The sequence below is a fragment of the Sitodiplosis mosellana genome, unplaced genomic scaffold (assembly GCF_009176505.1).
Source record: "Sitodiplosis mosellana isolate CC-2019 unplaced genomic scaffold, AAFC_SMos_1.0 Smas_scaffold_6165, whole genome shotgun sequence".
NCBI classification, from domain to species: Eukaryota; Metazoa; Arthropoda; class Insecta; order Diptera; family Cecidomyiidae; genus Sitodiplosis; species Sitodiplosis mosellana.
Window position 1 is genome coordinate 3,061,988 of NW_022601406.1, and position 19,350 is coordinate 3,081,337.

The 19,350-nt window shown below is 36.5% G+C and overlaps 1 protein-coding gene across 1 annotated transcript in view; it reads right to left on the reverse strand.

Moving 5' to 3' along the window:
- The window catches only part of LOC129574782 (hornerin-like), a 10,464-nt gene extending 1,118 nt beyond the window's left edge, over nucleotides 1–9,346 (reverse strand). The window contains exons 1-18 of the mRNA XM_055457248.1: nucleotides 8,862–9,346; nucleotides 4,987–5,134; nucleotides 4,536–4,749; nucleotides 4,291–4,438; nucleotides 4,064–4,175; nucleotides 3,719–3,992; nucleotides 3,459–3,628; nucleotides 3,100–3,285; nucleotides 2,930–3,004; nucleotides 2,444–2,584; nucleotides 2,119–2,214; nucleotides 1,909–2,022; nucleotides 1,800–1,844; nucleotides 1,652–1,702; nucleotides 1,270–1,299; nucleotides 739–882; nucleotides 624–665; nucleotides 3–483 (exon numbers count right to left, since the gene is read on the reverse strand). Of these exons, the coding sequence (XP_055313223.1) occupies nucleotides 3–483; nucleotides 624–665; nucleotides 739–882; nucleotides 1,270–1,299; nucleotides 1,652–1,702; nucleotides 1,800–1,844; nucleotides 1,909–2,022; nucleotides 2,119–2,214; nucleotides 2,444–2,584; nucleotides 2,930–3,004; nucleotides 3,100–3,285; nucleotides 3,459–3,628; nucleotides 3,719–3,992; nucleotides 4,064–4,175; nucleotides 4,291–4,438; nucleotides 4,536–4,749; nucleotides 4,987–5,134; nucleotides 8,862–8,885 (2,495 nt within the window). The 5' untranslated portion in view covers nucleotides 8,886–9,346. The remainder of the gene's footprint in view (nucleotides 1–2; nucleotides 484–623; nucleotides 666–738; nucleotides 883–1,269; nucleotides 1,300–1,651; nucleotides 1,703–1,799; nucleotides 1,845–1,908; nucleotides 2,023–2,118; nucleotides 2,215–2,443; nucleotides 2,585–2,929; nucleotides 3,005–3,099; nucleotides 3,286–3,458; nucleotides 3,629–3,718; nucleotides 3,993–4,063; nucleotides 4,176–4,290; nucleotides 4,439–4,535; nucleotides 4,750–4,986; nucleotides 5,135–8,861) is intronic.
- Between the last annotated feature and the right edge of the window lie 10,004 nt (nucleotides 9,347–19,350).

Here is a 19,350-nt window from a genome sequence, read left to right on the forward strand (position 1 = left end):
GTGATCCGCTTTGTGGTCTTCCTCCCTGTGGATCGCTTCCACTTTGAGGTGATCCATGTGGATCTTGTCCACTTTGCTGTGAGCCACCTTGCTGCGGTCTTTGTGGTCTGCCTCCCTGTGGATCGCTTCCACTTTGAGGTGATCCCTGTGGATCTTGTCCACCTTGCTGCTGTGGTCTGCCTGGCTGTTGTGATCCTTGCTGTTGTGATCCGCTTTGCGGTCGTTGCGTTGGCCTTGGTTGAGATGAACCACCACCACCTTGTTGTGATCCTTGTGGATCATGACCTCCCTGTGGTTTGCCTGATGGATCTTGGTTTCCCTGTTGTGAACCTTGTGGTCGTTGTGGAGGTCTTGAACCACCACCACCTTGTTGTTGTGAACCCGATGATTGCGGTGGTCTTGTTGAACCTTGTCCATGTCCCTGTTGACCTTGTCCTTGTTGAGGCTGTTGTGATGGCCTTTGTGGTTGTGTTGGATGCGATCCTATAATATAAACATGTAAACCATCAATAAAATATCCCACATGTATAGATGTGGTATATAACATTCAGCAAAAGCCACTCCTGAAAACATCTCATTTAGCCAAACGAAAAAAAATGATGATTCTGAATTGATGAATTTACCTGGACCTGGAAATATTGGATAAGTTGTCACTTGTTGAGTTACTGAGAAGAATGAGTGAGACAGAATGATACAGCCGCCCGAATAGATTCGGTTAACAAAATGCATAGTATTTACCTGGTGCATGTGTTGGTCGCGTTGGATGAACATTATGTTGTGGTCGCTGTGATTGACCACCTTGTTGTTGACCTTGACCACCTTGCTGTTGACCCTGTTGTGGTGATTGTGTTGGCCGTTGAGGGTGATCTGGTCTCGACGGTACTATTCAAATCAAACATATTACAATTGAATTGAATTATATAAAAGAGCATTAGCAGAAAGGCGACAAGTTTCATCATTGAATCATTTTCCATTTGTTCGAAATATCAATTTTTTCGAAGAATTTTGATCCTATGAACAATAGAGTGTACGAAACTTGCCGTATTTCCCTTCGTTGATAACTATAATTATATTGACAAATGTAATTTAGATAATTTCTTGATTATAATTCAATTTTCTTAATGCCAACGTATGAATGCCAAATGTGAATTTTTCCCCTCATGAAATGAGTTGAGTATTTACAAAAATTTTGAATTTTGAATGTGATTTGTCGGAGTTGTACGTTAACAACAAATAGAAAAATCTTTGTTGTACATAGTTTCATCTTACCATTTCCTCCAGATGTTGGATGGCCATGACCTGGATATGGACAAGATGGTTGAGATTGATCTTTTGATTGATTGATTTGAATAAACAATGAAAACCGTTCGATATGCAGCCAGTTTGTAATGGACAATTGATCCAGTGACAATGATGTGATGCGATGCGATAATGCGTAATGAAATGGTTGAATATGGTAAAGTTTGACATGTTGATATAGTGTTGAATATGTAAAAGCCATACATATGTTTTGAAAATGGATTTGAAAAAAAAATGAAAAAAAATGCTTTGTTATGTGATACTTATGGAAAAAACGAGACACTGTTCGACATCAAGTTCAAGTAAATTATACCAAAAGAATTTTAAAAAAAGAGTGTCGAATGTAGCTTACTTGGATCGTATCCCTCGCCATGGGGTCCATTCACTGTTGGATCAGTTTGAGCTGTGAATTCGATTAAACAAGAGAATGTCAAGATTATTTCACTGCATCAATTGTTCCAATTATGAATTAAAACGAATAATAAATGTGAAAAACCTACAATTTCCTGAACCAGAATTTGGATCGTTTGGTCCTTCGTTTGAGCCTGTAAAACAAAGTAATGTTGAAAAATTGTGTGAAAAAGCAATTTTTCTCTATTAAAAAGAGACCTTGTTGTTCATAAGAGCCTCCTTGGTTATTATAAGAACTGCTGCTACTACCACTATTCGAAGAGCCTTGATTACTGCTTGAATGTGATTCACTATGACTTGAACTGCTCGAACCTTTATGTTCACGATAAATTTGCGGTTGTCACGACACAGTTACAACGATAGTGTGTTAGAAAAATAGTTGATTGAATGGAAATTGTATCAAAGTACCTTGTTGTGGTCTATTCGATTGTGATCCGCCTTGATTTGAGCTGCTATTGCTGCCACTTCCGCTGCTACTTTGACTTTGTTGCTGGTTGTCTGGGCCTGAAGTGTCACAATTGTTTTTTTTTTTCAATATAAACCAATTTCCAAATTCGACAAGCAAATATGAAAATCGGTGCATTTGTGTTAGTTTGCAGGCAAAATTAAAGCATTTTGGTAAGCAAATTAAAATTTCTTTAATTCTAATTCAATATCTTCTATTCTATTCAATTAAAAAAAATATTCTGGGAGACGGCATAGGGTTTACAGGAAGGGCTGAGCATTTACAAACCATTGGAATCACTGGAAGATGATGACCAACTCCAACTACTGCTGGATGAATCGTTATCTGGGTTATTGCTTGAGCTAGAGCTCTGGCTTTCCGATTCAGAATGATTGTCTGGTCCACCATGCGAACTCGACGAGCTTGATGCTTTTTTATTTGGTTTATTTTTCGATAAGTCACAAAACAAATTATTACAAACAAAGACGAATCAATTAATAATTTTGGATATGTTTGCTTTGCGCACGAATTTTTGATATTCACATGGGTTCATTCAACTAGACGTTGAAATTGCATCACCACTTAATTGACAGTACGCATTAATCATCATCGTATAATTCCGAGAAGAAAAAAAAATCGTTATTTTTTTGGGCAAGTATGACGTTATAAAATCCAAAATTCTTAATTGAATGTCCTATTGAAGCGCATATAAAGCAAGCTGAAAGCGTAAGCAAATGTGTGCTCAATTGTCGTTGGCGTAAAAAAAAATCTTACCTTGACTTTGTGAGTTGTTCGGATCATTGCCGCTCCCCGATCCCTGGCTACCACCGCTTGGCCGTTGATTGTTACCTAATTTAATAACATGTTTTGTTATTTTTGTACTAAAATGATTACCAGGTTTGGGCATTCCCAGTGATTAGCATTACAATCCAACATTGACTCACCATTTTGATTGCCGCCTGGCGATGGTTGGTATTGATATTGATTGTTTCCAGAATCCCAATTATTCTGGCCACCACTTGGTTGCTGCTGGTTCTGATTTTGATTATGGTTATGATTATGATTTTGTTGCGGTTGCTGCTGTTGGTTTTGATTTTGATTTTGATTCTGATTCTGATTCTGGTTATTTCCTGTATATTTGAAATTAAAATGAATTTCATTCTTAAAAATCCATTCAACTAAATTCATTCATGTATAAAAATCTATAAAAAATCTAAATTGTTCCAACTAAATAAACATTCATTAAAAATTGAATATTTTTGCATCAAATCGATTTTCGATATTTTATATATTTGTGTATTACCGTGTGAATGTGAATGCATGTAAGATGTGGTCGATCCATGGTGTGAGCTTGTGTATTCCGTGCTGTGACTGTGGCCACCACCGCCACTCGAACCTTGTGAATTTGATGAGCTTGAGCTGCCCGATTGATTATTCGACGCATGACTACTACTGCCGCTAGAAGAATGTGAACTGATGGCAAATGGAATAAATTTGAATTGATGATTTCAAAATAAATAGATTGCTATTATTATAGTTTGAGTAGTTCAGTGTGCTCCTTACCTAGATTGACCTTTACTCGAGTCGTCTCCACTGCCACCGCTGCCACCGTGACCATGACCATGACCATGACCATGACCATGACCATGACCATGACCATGACCATGACCATGACCATGACCCTGACCATGACTGCTGGTTGCGGTAAATTCGGTTGAGTGTGATCCATGCTGTGATGAATAGTGCAAATCTTTCGCATCATCAACATACAATTCCTGTTGGTATCCATTGTTGTTGGAGCTTTGCGTTGTGTACTGGCTGTTATCATACTCGGTGTCTGTTTCGTGAAATATCGTTAAATAAACATACCATGGTGATATATATTCAAAAATTTGCCGATATACTTACAAAATTGTTCATTATTCGGGGCATTATTGTAACTATTATAGGCATTATTCTGAATTGGTTGACTATTTTCGGCTGGAGCGTCAGTATTCTCGTTATATCTATTAACATTAACCTATATTCATGGATAAAAATTGTGTTTTTTTTTATTTGATTCGATTGAGGGTTGCTTTTTATATTCTTATTTGAAGCGTCTTCTTTCAATGTTCTATTCTTGATTTGCATCTTACCGGTGTGTAACTTCCATTGGGCTGTTTGACTAACGGCGTATTTGCTGGAACTCCACCTTTGACCATGCCACATCCAATGGGGAAGTACAAATCTTGCCAATCGATCGTTCTTCCTTTTCGTTTTTGATTTGCATCAAATTTCAACGAACTAAAAATGAAATTCCCATGTAAATGCCCAATAAAAATAACAAAAAAAAAATATAACAATAAAAATGTCCATTTCGACTTTGTATGTATGGACTTACTTGTCGTATAATTCATTTGGATAGATTAGCACTGGTTTTGAGGCTTCGACCGTACGGTATCCTTGTGAATCGGCCACATAATGGGTCGCTCTCAATATACCATTTTGATCGATGTAACCGTAGCATCCGTAAGTCACTCCGTCTGGTCCTCGGGTTTCATGATGAAATTGACCATCCGGTGATACATCATAACCATAGTTATATGAGCCGGTATCTATTGTTTCAAAATATTTATACATCAGATTTTTTTTTCTTCAAATCATATTCAATTTTAAAATAATTATTTTTTTTTTCGAGAAAAAAGCTAGTAAAAACGAATACATTCGATTGGAGATTTGCCGTTGTTTTACACTTTGAAAAATATTTTTTTCTATAAGTCATTTGAGATTCGGGCGGTTTTTCAGATTAGATTCAAATAACATCGATAATTCGATTCTATCGCGCTACTTACTGCGTTCAATATCCGATGTGTGGTATTGAGATAGCCGAGTTTCTGGATTGTCAATATTCACCAGCACTGCACCATCACTGTTTGTATATTCTTTAAAATCTGGTCGATATTCTATTTGAGCGTTTATTGCCGTGACTGCAGCTAAAATCTACAACAAATAAGCAACATACTAACGGTTATTAATTGCTCACATGCCAAAAAATCGAAGTATTACGATTTCTATCTTTATTCTATGATTGAATTTTGTGGTTCACACCGAAATCAAACTTATTACATAATAAGACAAAAAACTATTTAAAGACGATGACCACAATTTGTCTAATGCTAGAAAAACGCAAGGTTAAAAACAAAAACAAAATCCTGAATGGTTTAAATCGTTCAATTTGTGATTCGGAGTCAAATGTCATGAAATGTTTCACCGTGAATGTAATCTTCGAACGTAGAATTGGTTCCCACCACAGTGATAACGACATAATTGTAAATAAAAACTTCATAAATAACACGCTGAACATGGCTATGAAAGCGAAGAAGCGAAGCAAGAGGGCAAAAAGAAGACAAAAAATGGTTCGAGCAAAAAAAAAAACCTGATAAAAACGCACATTTAACCAAGTGGATTTGCAATCCGTCTGTTTTCGATGCGATGAGTAGAGCCGGTAGATTTGAATTTATGAATGCAAATTATGCATATTTATTTTGTCATCTGATGATAATGTAACACACACACTCACAGAACGAGTTTCGTTTTATCTCTCACACTTTTAATTTCAGCCGTTTTTTTTTCTTCTCAATAAAATGGTCATTTCGAACCGAATTCAATTCTCACTTTTGCAAGTGCAGCTGATTTCGGCAGCAGCAACAGCAGCCAACATTATTCTCCTGATAAAAAGAAATGAACCGATTGCAATGTAAACCAGTACGTGGCTTTGGTCAATTTACCGCGCACAGATAATGTAATTACGAAGGATCAATGATTCAATCTCTTTTTTTTTATACTGTTCTTTTCATCTTCGTAGGTTTGTCGCTTCAATTGTTTCAATTTGACCGTGAGGCTTGCTTGATCAAGTGATCTCTTTTTCATCTCTTGCTTTGAGAACTCGTCTCACCGAACAACAGCTAATGAAGCGCATGAAAGTGCAAGAGATCTAATCAAATATTCATTCACGATATGAAAATGAAAAATTATAGAGACATAATCGATTGCAAGTGATGCGTTTATGGAAATGCGATGGCTGGATTGTGTTGTGTTGCTGCTAATGCTGTAGATTTTTTTTTACCGTATCAAATGTTACATAATTAATAAATCTTTCCAAGGCAATAATATGAAATTTATGCTGCAACCATCATTCGTGCATATTGAATACCACATTGCCGCCTATTCGAATCACTTTCTTGTGGTTTCGATTTTTTTTTCACTTCGAAAAGTTAAACGAAGTTCGAATCAGAAGGAGGAGCAGAGAATAATGGAATGAAAATGCAAAACATAAGCAAACAAAAAAAAAAATAACAATTTGTGTGCAGTGTCCAAGGCATTAATCCATCATTTTGCTACGGCTACTTAAGTAAATGTTTCAATAAACAGTCTGATTTACATCCTTTTACTTTAATAACTGTTGTCATTTTATGCTAGGCAACAATTTGAAGGAGCGCGCACGGTAGTCACTGGCATGACAGAACAAAAATACACACATACACACACCATTCACATCCATCAACAGCGACAAATCGACAACATTCTAAGACATTCTCACCACTTTATTGTATTATGGCTTTTATTGTTCCTTTTTTATGTTATTCGGTTTAATGCCTGTTATTTAAACAGGAAAAAACACCACAGCAAAAAATAAATACAAGACAAAATACCGCTATCAACTTCTTCTGACTCATAATTAGAATGTTTCGTTCGCCTTTTTTTCAACAATCCATTTTTTTTTCAACCGAATTAAACGTGACGAATTTCTGATCAAACTATGCTAGAATATTTCAATAAATAATGGTCCAATCAAATAAAATTGAAATTTTTTTTGATTTAATTATGAGCCCAAAAATTCGGAGAGAAGAAAAAATCGTTGCCATTTTTTCAATTTTATCAAAAATAAATATCATTCAAACGGAACTCCGGTTACCGTAATTAAAATTTAAGTTTAAATCCATTTGTCTAAGTCCACCGATTGCGAGCCGTTTCGAAAAAGAGACTTGAACATTGTAGGGAAAAAAGTTCTAAAATTAGAATAGAATTCAATTTCAATCATTTTTTTGAAGAAACAGTTGTTCATTTAGAAAATAATATCGCCATCAAATCGAAGCATCAAATATTCAATGTTGATAATTAAAATAGAATTTTGGATTAATCAAGCTTTCAATGATGTCCTAGAAAGAGCTATATTTCAAAATTTCCAATAAATCGGTCGAGTGTCATAATTCCCGGCGATGACATTTCAGCATTGGATGTTAAATACAAAGCTGAAACGCAACAATACACTTTGCACAAAAGGTCAACATAACCCAAGTTATTATAATAGAAAATTAAAAATTATGAATTTCAATGGATTTGTGTCAAACAATAATTTTTGCGAAATTTCATGCATCAATCGATGATATTAATCATTTAAAAGATATTTTTGGTAATATTATTATCGAAAAATGTATATTTTTCGCAATCGATTTTTTGCTTTGAGTTTGTGCAAAAAATATGCAAGCTTGTTGAAAAGTGTGAACGGATGGTCGAAATAGTGGCGAATGAATGCACACAATTTTGATGGCAGATTGACACGAACACGGTTAATCTCTGGTTGGCATGCAATGTTTGCAACGTGCACAATGATGACAATGATTTAATCAGACAGTTTTTTTTAATTCTTTTCGTTTCCTTTTGCTCATTTCATTTTTTTTGTTTCTTCGTTTTTTTTTTTTTAAATAAATTCTGCACGAATTAATCCGTGTCAGTTAAAGAAATCCAGCGTTCACCAATATGATTCTACGTGACCGTGAAATCATTCGAACGAAAGTGAATCTAAGGTGTTGAATTAATTCAAATGAATGATCGATCAACGGTTGCTTTCATTCCGTTTCACCGTTAAGTTAAGCCCAAAGTTTTCCAAAAATCTTTGTTATTTTACATTCTAAATGGTTTCCTTGTTGCGTTGATTTATATCATCGTTGATTAAATTATGTGAAATGGGAAAATACACAATGGATTCGAATAAAGGGAAGAAAATAAACAACAAGAGCGATGATGATGTGTAGCAATGATGATCGTTGATCATTATTTCGGTGCTTCGTATCATTTAGCATTTTGAATTTCGAAATGATCATCGTCGATTCCGATAGATCACGTTAAAAATAGACGTGACTTGACGGTAGATATACGACACCGATATCAAATGGGAAGCGTCATCGAATTCGAATAACTCGATAGAATACACACATGTGCGCGCATTCTCCCATTTATGACTCATTGGACTACCTTGATTCGATTCGATTTCGTTTATGGTTTACGAAAATCTGGTTTTCCATTTAGATGGGCATGTAAATAAATACGTATCGTCAATGATATCGAGCATACACATCAACTCACACAATTCAACTTTGACATCAAATTTGACAACTCTTTTCGGTGCGTATGGTATTTGGAAGCGTTTATCTATTCTTTGTTATCTCTGTGCTGAAGCGTTTTTATTTTCATTCAAGTACTACTAGCTACCTGTTTGCAGCATGAGATCGAATCAGCACAAAATCTATCAAAAGATTTCAATACTAAACAGCAAACTCGCTTAAAAAAATGCGCTACTACCAAGGGAAAAAATGTCGCTTTGAAATGTGCTTGCTTCGCGACAATTTTTATCAAAAAAAAGACAAATTGTCTAAAAAATGCTTACCAAACAAATCAAATAACACTTCATATTTGGGTTGGGTTGGAAAATTCGTTGGAAAAAAAAAGAGAAATCGCCTGTACACTGTGTTCCTTGGTAACGTTTTGAACGAGCAAAACGCGCGAACTAACAGTCGGAAAATAAATGGCACACTAAATTTCGTTGCACTTTCAACACACTCTGACCGCGAAAAAAAACTGACAAATTTTTCAAATTAAAATAATTCCGAAATGTTCGTTGTATTTTTGTTTTATCTCTGTCTCTTTAAAGCACAAATTTTTATATGAAGAAAACAAAAATGTTGGATTAACTTTTTTGAATGGAATGAAAAATCGTTTGTAAAACTTTTGAAAAAAAGATTCTATACGGGAAAATTGTTGGGATTTTCAATAACAAATTGTTATAAACTATGCACGCAATGCGCCGTTTGTCACGTTCGGATCTCGAGTGAGAGAGAGATTCTTCCGTGTCAGCCTTTTCTACAAAACTGGCGAAAAATCGGCAAAGAAACCCATTATAAATGAAAAATATCATCAACGCGTGCTGTAATTTAATTCTTTTCATTTCAACGAAGATTCTCTGCTCTCGCTCTCTCATCTCAGCGCACAGCCCAAATAGCGCGCTAGATGAGGCTAGACAGAGAGTGTGAGAGAGAGAGAGAGAGGGGGCTAGAGTGAGCAAACGAGCGAGAGCCTGTCGTGTGAGCGTGTTATATTTGCTATAGAGAGCTGCCGTTGGTGCGGCTGCCTGATGTTGCTGGTTGCTGCTGCCAACGTCGATCCGCCACCGCTGCTGTTGCTGCTGCTGCTGCTGCTGCCTATGAAGGTGATAGCATTATTGTCAACAAACAAACAAACATATAAAAGATTGTGCTCACACACGTCGGTATCCATGATGCATGGCGTTCGAACAAAGCGCTAAAGAGGTACACCATTCCACATATCTGATTTGTGTGTTATGCTATATTTTTTCTGTTTTTCTTTTATTTCGCGCGCACTGTCGTCTTTTTGTGTTGATAATTCTTGCGTTTTGATTCCGGCGTCACATGCAAACTAGATATCACACACGGCAATTCGATTCATTTTCTTGATGAATTTTTTTTTCCGTTTCGTTTTGCTATCAAAGGTTCCCAACAATGTTATGTGCATTAGTGCATTGTGCGTTGGGTTAACGATGTGCACGCATACCTTGGATTCGCCTTTTTATTGCCTTAGTGAAATATGATGCTCGGCTTGCCCGTGACCAACCTTCATTTTTAGTCATTTGAATCTTTGGTGCAATCGGAACTTTTCGTATCGAAAGAATTTTCGATGGAGCGAACCACATAAACTTGAGTGTACGAAATAAATTACTTTGAGCATGCCATCTTTTTCCATGGAAAAATTCCAATCTTTCGATTATTTTCACTCAAAATCAATAAAATCAATGAAATAGATGAGGGAAAAAAATGCGCACAAAATCAATAGAACGAAAAATTTATTATCGATCACAATTGAAAGCTGAAAAAAAATGTATATTTACCACATTTATATGGTGTTAGTACATATTGTCTTCTGCACACTGTACTGTTGATGGCAACCACTTGTGTCACTTTGTCACTGTCGATCAGTTCACAAAATCACCGCTGATAAAATGCTTAGTTCTTAGCAATTTCGGCTAATGATCCAAGAAGTTTGGAAACGAATTTTCATTGCGTGATCGCGTCATGCTAATTGGGTCAAATTTCCGAGGGACAAAATGATGGTACACAAAAAAAAGGCTTCAAAAATTATTGTCCCATCTTAATCGCAAAATATAGGCGAATCATTTTTCGGAATGCAATTAAATGGAAAAACGATGTAGCCCATGCGATTACAATTAGTTATAGTATTACATTGCATATCGGTTGATTGGATGGATTGCACAGCAAACTTTGCAGTGGGAACAGCCAACGGAACAAACAAACGAACGAGCAAAAAAAAAACAACACACACACACAACAATGTGTGGAGTGAAACATGTACTTTAGATGCACCATTAACTTTAATTTGTATTCGATGTGCAGTCGAAAGGAATTGATTGATTTAAAATTGTAGCGATGGGATCGTGGCGAGTGCGCCTTCTTCGTTCGACCTAAAGATACGTCGAAAACGAAAAAAATTGAACGAACAAAACAGATGAAATAAAAAAAGAAAAATTGAAGGAAGAAAAACGTGGAGAGAAAAAAATTGAAAGAAAAATTGGTACGATGGAGCGAGCAGCAGAAAACAATGCTTTTAACGCTTGAAAATGGCTTACTGATAAAATGTGATTATGTGTGTTCAATGCCGTATCGTTTTCGTTTGTCCACGCAAAATAATCTCCGGTGTGACCATGAACAAACGCTGCTGTTGCTGCTGCTGCCTGCCTGCATCCATTACAATTGATGCAGAAAATTTCAATCCATGCCTTGTTACCGTATATATTTCAAAAAGTATAATCAAAAAAATGTCTTGCTGCTTTATCAATTGCCATTGTGATTGGCCGTGTTTGTTTGTTTGTTTTTTCATCTTCTTCATTTTCCAAAGCTATATCTAGGTTGGTTTGGAATGGCATGCATGATGTCTGCATATATACTTATATATAAATATATTTGAAATTGGCTGTCCGATGTCACTGGCCAATCGATGGAATGAAACATTAATCCTTTTAATGCGGAATGGGGTGTTGTTGGCTTATCACAACTAAGCAAAGTACTTTGAAATAATAAAAGAATTCAAACTGATGAACAGAAACAACGGCAGAATGAAAAAAAGCGATGCTTAAATCGTTGCACTAAGCGCGCAACGAGCGGCTAAACCGTCGAGTCAAGTCAAACATACAAGCTTGCAGCTTAAGTAATATTACATTGTGCTTTGCGTATCAATTTAAATAGATCTCTCTCCCTTTCTCTCTCTTTTTCTCCGTTTTTTTCTCTGTTGCAACAATGAAGGCATGTCTTTTATTTTTTTGAACGCGCATATAATTTAGGTGAATACACAGACAGGCAATCGGTTGATATTTGTTTTAGGTTTTCGTTGCATTTTGTTGACGGCAAATGTCAGTCTAGTGCCATAGAAAATGATTGTAATCATTTTTGCTCACTCTATCTCTGCGTGTGTGTTTTATTGTCGCGATCATTGTCACGGGTATGGTTTTTTTTCTGCTCTCGCGCCTTTTATTCTTGTGCATTTGTCAATGTTTTATAATTTGCGTTCGCCACTCATGGTCGTGACGACCCATCAATTCCGATTCATAATCTGAGTGCTGTGCAGAAGTACACAAAAAAAGTGACGACGACGACAACGACGAAGAAGAAGAAGGTGATTTCTGGAGCACATCGTCAATAATTTCAATTTAGGGCCCAATGGCTAAAGTCTATTTCTGTTCTGCGTCTTTCTCTCATGTGACGGATATTAAATCAATGATTGTGCGCACTGAGCACTGTGTGTGCAAATCGACAAATGAAACGAAACGAATAAAAATTGGAATAATAATCATTTGTTATGTGTGTGGTGGCTGAAGGCAACGCACGGCATCATCGAGAGTGTCTAAGCCATAGATTAACCGGCGCGTACGGATCAACTGAGCTGTGTAAGCTGTTGGTGGCGGACGGAGAGGGCAAATGAGACAATAATTTTTTTATTGCTTTCTTTATTTGTCCACTGCACCAGCCATCTGCCTTATTTATAATAATTAGCGTGTAGCCTTAGACAAAGGATCATTCTTATGTGTGTCTCGTTGTTGCTGTTGTTGGCTTTTTTTCATCATCTTTAAATAATATACACTTTTGTTTATGCGAAGACACACACAACTCTTGGGTGTTTCCGTTGCGAACAAATAATTACAACAACAAAAAAAACAGGGGTATTATTAATAAAATCCTATATGCACCGATAAAATGCGAACGAACGAAAAAAAAAATGTATTCAGATATGAAAAGAATCTCCACCGCTCTAATGTTATTGTAATTCAATTGAGGATATTGTAACTTACAATGTTTTTCTTTGTAATTTCAGATAAATAAACGAAAGAAAAGAAGGACGGGGAAAAATATTAAGCTAGCGAGAAGTACAGTTTGTCGCTGATTTGATGGATTGAATGCTAAACATTTTCACACGGACATCCAAAGCCAAGAGGAACAGAACATACACACATATATGTCTCTTTTTTATGGATGCATCTTTAGATAATGTCTCTCTCTCTCTCTCTGTGCGCGCGGTTTTTTTTTCGCTACGCTCCAACTTTTAGATCTTCAGTTATATACGGGTACGTGTATACAATTATCCCGACCTAGGAAAATTATACATTCTATTGATGGGCGGCAGTATGCGTCTCTTGTGCGCGCATCTCGCACTCTCTGCGCAACTTTTAATGGAGCAGAAAAATCGTGTACGTGTTTGGAGTATCTTAAGCGAGCCAGCCAGCTCGCCTGCGCACAATCACCGCGCACTTTGATCAAAGTCAAGAGCTGAACACAAATGAAGACACAAACAATGGTATATCGTGTTATCAATCTTATATGACTTAATCTATTTAATGAAATGGATACTTTAGCCATTTTGCTGCAACGGATAACAAAAGAGTAACGTTCGCCGAATGGTTTATGGTGGGCACTCAAACAGAGTGTACTCATGCTTTTTGCATTCGATTCAAATCATATTGTTACCAGAATGGTCGTCTTTTTTCTGCCCGTTTTTTGTTTTTGTTCTACTGTCGTCGGTCGTCGTCTTCGTCGTTGACGAAGACTTTGATATGAATCATTTTCAAACTCTCACAAATTGCTGTTGTGGACAAGCACAAAATTGCATAATAACATTTCGACTTCTAAGCAGCGCTCTCTTTTGGGTCACAAGACCTTTTCGGTATAATTTTCTAAGCACATTCTGATGCACAGACTGTTCAAACAATATGGTTTTGCGAACGGCCAACCTGGTAACAATCTAAAAATATAATGCGCGCGCGAGCGCTCTCTTGATGAAAAAGAAATATTGCACATACGTGACGCCGTCGTTAACTCATTTTTCGATCATTCTTCTTCGGCTGCTGCTGCCGTTGCTGCTTCACATTTACAGAGAAGTGATAATTCATATACTTAGTTTGAGTTAACTAACAGTATAGAGTTGCGTTAAGAATCTCCTTGTAACATGTTGATTTTCTAATTTAAATAGATAAAAAGGCGGTGGAGAAAATAGGCAATATGCGTTGAAATCGTACCGTTCGGTCATCAATTGGCTTTCATCGATTTGATTCCGTTCATTTTTTCAGCGCAACGCTTCTTTTCACACCCCGTGGCGAAAAATTTAATGACTTAATCAAATCGATTGAGACCAGGCGTCCCAACATTTTTTACACGGCAAAAAAAAGTGTTATTACATACATTATAATAATACATAATATTCTCGCACATCAGTTTCATCCAGTTTCATCTCACTGAAAATGCGAACATGATTGAACGATTTCTCTCTATCTCTCGCGTTCTCTGTCGTTTTTTTCTGAACATTTTCACCTTTTATTTTTGTTTAATTTATTCGCATAATAGAATTATTTTCCAATAATAAAATTATAAAAAGGATGTAACAACTTAATGTTTCTTTTGTTATGAAAAGAACACTCGTTTTTTTTTTGCTGTTGTAAGGAGAAAAATGGTTATTTAAATGAAAAAGTGAGAAAAAAAACGAAAAACCATCGATTTATTTGAAAAGTGGACAAGTCAACGATCGATACGACGATGAGTTGATAGTCCATAGACTTATTTGTTCGATTAACTAGTTGCACGTCTGAAACCGTGTGCACAGCACATCCATCATTCCATCAATAAAATGAATGATATTCATCTGTTCAGTGTATCCATCATGGTCTAGAGCTGCTTGCTCAACATCGATTTGAGTATCAATTGAATATCATTTGTATATTTTATGTGGATAAATCATGGGATTTCCGGGCCGCAAGGCAGTCGCGACTGATCACAATATAATAATTGTGTAATGATCAAATGAAAAATAAACCCTTAGATATATTTGTCAATCAATAAAACCTATAAAAGAGACACTCAACTTCAAATAAATCAATGCACTAACGAAAATAAGACAGTGCAGTGCACAAAGTGTATGCGGTAAAATTTTATCGTTTTATTAGTTAATTCTTAGTTTCCGCTGCGAACAGCACACACGGACGTTATTCTATAATTGACTCGACAAAATCTAATTTAAAAAAATGCGTCGCTCCTTACACCTTTCTCTGCATGGTTTGGTTGGGTTTATGTGTTGGGTGTTGCGAGACGCCAATCACTTGATCTCTCTCTCTCTCTCTCTCTCTCTCTCTCTCTCTCTCTCGTTGCTGCTCCACTGTACACCCGTATCCCATTTTGTGTATAACAAATGATAATCTTTAATTGATTAATTGTTTTTCATTATTTTCTCTCTCGTCCTCGTGCATTTGGATTCTATTTTTCGCATTTCCCCGAGCAAAGAGCTCACTAATTAGGTTCAGCAACTAGTTTTTAATCAATTAATGGAGTTAAGTAATATTTTCAAAGTAATAAGTGCTAGTGCTAAGTTTACACTCTTCGTTTCTTTTATGCACCTCATTTAGCTCCAAATGCCAGTGTGTGTGTGTGTCTATCCTGCGACGATGAGCCAGTAGCCAAAGGTTTGTGCAATAAATCGTTGATGTGATAAAGTAAATGATCTCTATTTTTTGCCTTAGCTTGTCTTGGCTCCCTTTTTCTGGTCTCTTTCTTTTTTTCAAATATTGTTCTCTCTCTCTCTCTCTCTCTTCGATGCATTTTCTCCCGTTTTGCATGATATCTAATCTATTCACTGTTAATGAATTGGTGCGATTGATCGAGATGGGGCTTAATGTGCGAGGCGTAATGAAATCTTCTGTGTGATCGTGGCGATGCGAATCATTTTTCTTCTTTGTGCGTTGTTTTTGTTTCGTTTCTTTAATTCGTGTTCATACGTGCACATTAACTGTTGCGCGCCCGTCGAATTATCGAATCGATCAGATAAGATTGATTTGAATTGGTTGGCAAAGCGTATTTATTTATTGGTCACCGCGCCAATGCTTATCAATCACTGAGTTCACTTTGCCCACGTCTACAACAACAGGAGTTGCATGGAATTCACCAGACCAATTGTTCACATTTTCGTAATCAAAATGGAGCAAATTTTTCGAATTTTCATGATCAAAATGAGGTTGTATGCATTATTTCACCACATCATCCATAGTATGGATTCTGCACATGGATGATGTATGCGATATGAGCTTATGGCATGAGCCTAATGCTACTAAAATTAATACGAGAACGAATGTCTTGCAATTGATGGCATTGAAATGAATTCGTGATTCGCTGAATGTACGAAAATTGCATCGATCCCGAAAAAGGGGAGCAAATGTAATTGGGTCAATGTGGACACGATTCGTGTTTGTGATCGTGTATGGATGGATATTAGCCTTAAAATTGAAACAACACAAATTACAGACGAAGAAGAAAATGAGCATTGATTTGGTTCATTCCAATTGGAAATGAACAAATCCAATCAATTGCAATTGAGCAAAATGGGAATGAGAATAAGAATGTGATTACCATGTCGACACACAATATCCATCCATTAAATGTGTGCATCTATCGATATCGCCTCGTCGACGATGAAATGGCGGCGTGTTAATTTTTTTTTACCGATTTAATTAAATAGTATGTGGATGTGAAACGAATCTCTTTGCCTGCTCGCTTTCTCATTCACTTCATTTGGGTCTATGTTTTTATATAAATTAAATCGAACGTAAGCTGGCGTGGCGTGGTGGTGTTTCCTTTATTTATTTATAATTTTTTTTTTACTTTCCCACAAAACCGGCATCAACGCGACACAGTTATAATAATATATATTGTCAAAACGCGTATCATGAACGGAGTGCAGCAGTCCACTAATAGCCTAATTAAAGACAACAGCGTTGTCTGTTCCTACCGGATCGTTTCCATTTTTATGGAATACCAGAGAGAGACAGAGAATAGATTAGCACCGAGGCAGCGGGAAAAAGTGGCACATGCAGATAAATAATTGAAAAAAATATATAATGCATTTTTTAGTTTAGTTTATTTTCTGAGGCGAGAACAACAAAGTGTGGAGCCAAAGTTAGATCAAACCTGAGAGAGAGAGGAAGAGAGAGAACGTGCGAGCTCTAAAAAAATGATTTTACTACCAAATAATCGGCATAACAGTTAATTCATTATTGCAAACGCTTGCTATTCGATGCCATGTGTATGAATATACGATTAAGTTGTGAGTAATGTGAGCCTAATCAGAATCTGAAAGCTGATGGGTGACTACTGATGCCGCTCACTCACAACTCATTTGTCCACGACTCTCGCGAAAGCGCGCACACACACATACACGCACGCATGGCCAGTGTCCAAGCCACACAATAGCGTTAGGCTCATTGCGGTGAATATAATTACATTAAATGAGCTTGATTATGTATGTGATACATTGTGAATCGGTTATTATGTTTAATATTTTGTGTAGCTTTTACTTTGCTTTAGCGGTTCAATTGAAATATGCAATAAATCGATTATTGGACGGAGAAAGAAAAAACAAATTACAGAAAAAGTGCGCTCGAAATGTAATGAACATTAAATTAGCCCGTTCTCGCTAGATCGTTCTCGAACCGAATGAAAATCGTTGAAATGGGAAAAATGTTGCGTAGCCTTTTTCTCTCTGCCAAAGATCTGGGATGCTATTTTTTTTTTTTTCAATTCAGAGTCATTTTCTTGTTCTCAGATCATTTTATTGATCGCTGTCTCATTTTCTTCCTCAGAAATAAAAAACTAATGTTCAATGCTTCGGCATTTACAATAATTTCCAATCCAAACGTTACCGAAAAACGCATTAATCCGCAATGACGATTGCTATGGGCTTATCGGCAAGCGCGATCCTGTGCGTACATTGCAAATCTATGGCAAACACGTCTTTATTCTCCTTTCTTTTTTTTCTACCAATTTTTTTTTTCTCTTTCCATGAGCGATTAAATGTTCATGTGGGACTTCTTCAAATTGGAAATTAATTTTAATAACAGATTAAAAATAGCGATTAAACATATGTGGTAATCATGAATGAATTCTTGAATCATTCGTTCCGTTAGAATACTTTGTGCGATTGTTCGCGAATGATGGAAAAGTCAATGCAAAACAGCAGCAGCCGTAGTGTTTTTTTTCTTTTAGCCCGTAACATGCAACTAATAAAAATGGAATAAAAGAATGAAGAGAGCAGAAAAAAAACTACAGAACTGAAATAGAAGAAGAAAAGAACCAGAGCGCGGCACATTATCTTATGATTGGCTGTTCGCTTTGGTTTTGTTAATGCGTTCCGATATGATAATACCTGCGCATCAGTACTCTCTCAATATCACATTATGCATATCTCTCACACTGGCGCGCACAGCGCGCACACACACACACACACAGGGCACAAAACCGTAGATGAAGGAAGAAAAAAAAAATCGAAACAACCATGCACATCGCATTCGCCGATCATTAATAGAGGTGTCTAGTGTGGTGTGGTTGTGTTCCTTCCTGTTCATAACATTTTGTTGCCTATACATGGCATTAATGCCCATCAATTCCAAGTGAGTTTTTTTTTCACCCATAAAGGACGCACGATTCAGATGATGATGATGGACAGGCTCTCAACCGTCGTCCATTTCCCCCCCTGCGAACAATCACTTTTTCTATCGCGGCGCAATGTATTCAAATGAACCTAGAATGGCTGTTTCATTTGAATACAGCTACTTTGTCGCTATGTCCGAACAGAAAAAAAAATCCAACGAACCAGTGAACGAATGAATGCATCAAAGATAGATAGAAAGAAAGAAGGAATGAAAAACAAAATGACATTATCTAAGAAAGCATGTGAGAATCAGTTTGCCGCAATGCAAACGATGAGTGTTAACATAAAAACACATATGTCTCTCATTTGTATCAATGGCATTGAACTGCGATCATCGATGCAAATTAAATTGAATATATCTTTGATTTGCTTTTGATGCTTTTTTTTCCATTCGCAACAACAACTATCCGTATCGACAATTTCTCCAACATTCTTTCACTTTGTTCGCTTAATCCTTTTCCTATCGGATTCCGATTTGAATGCAAAACACGTACACATTTCACGCAACCACATGGGACACTAAATCGCTTTACAGTCGACTTGCATTCGGATAGCTATTCATAATATACGATTTTGGGTGGTACAATGCCATCTAGTGAATTTGATTGGAATTAGCAAAGCTTCTTGGAATGAAATTACACGGTGTGAAATTTGAGAATGGAATTTTATGTAGAAGTTTGCTATTTTGAATAAAAAAAAATCGTCAAATGAAATTCATTTTGTTTCGTTTTTAATTCACTACAAAAATTCAATCAATCGATATGCCGACTAACCGACTTGCAACGATCCATCATATATAAGCATGCTCACTTGAAAAACTGTAAAAATAA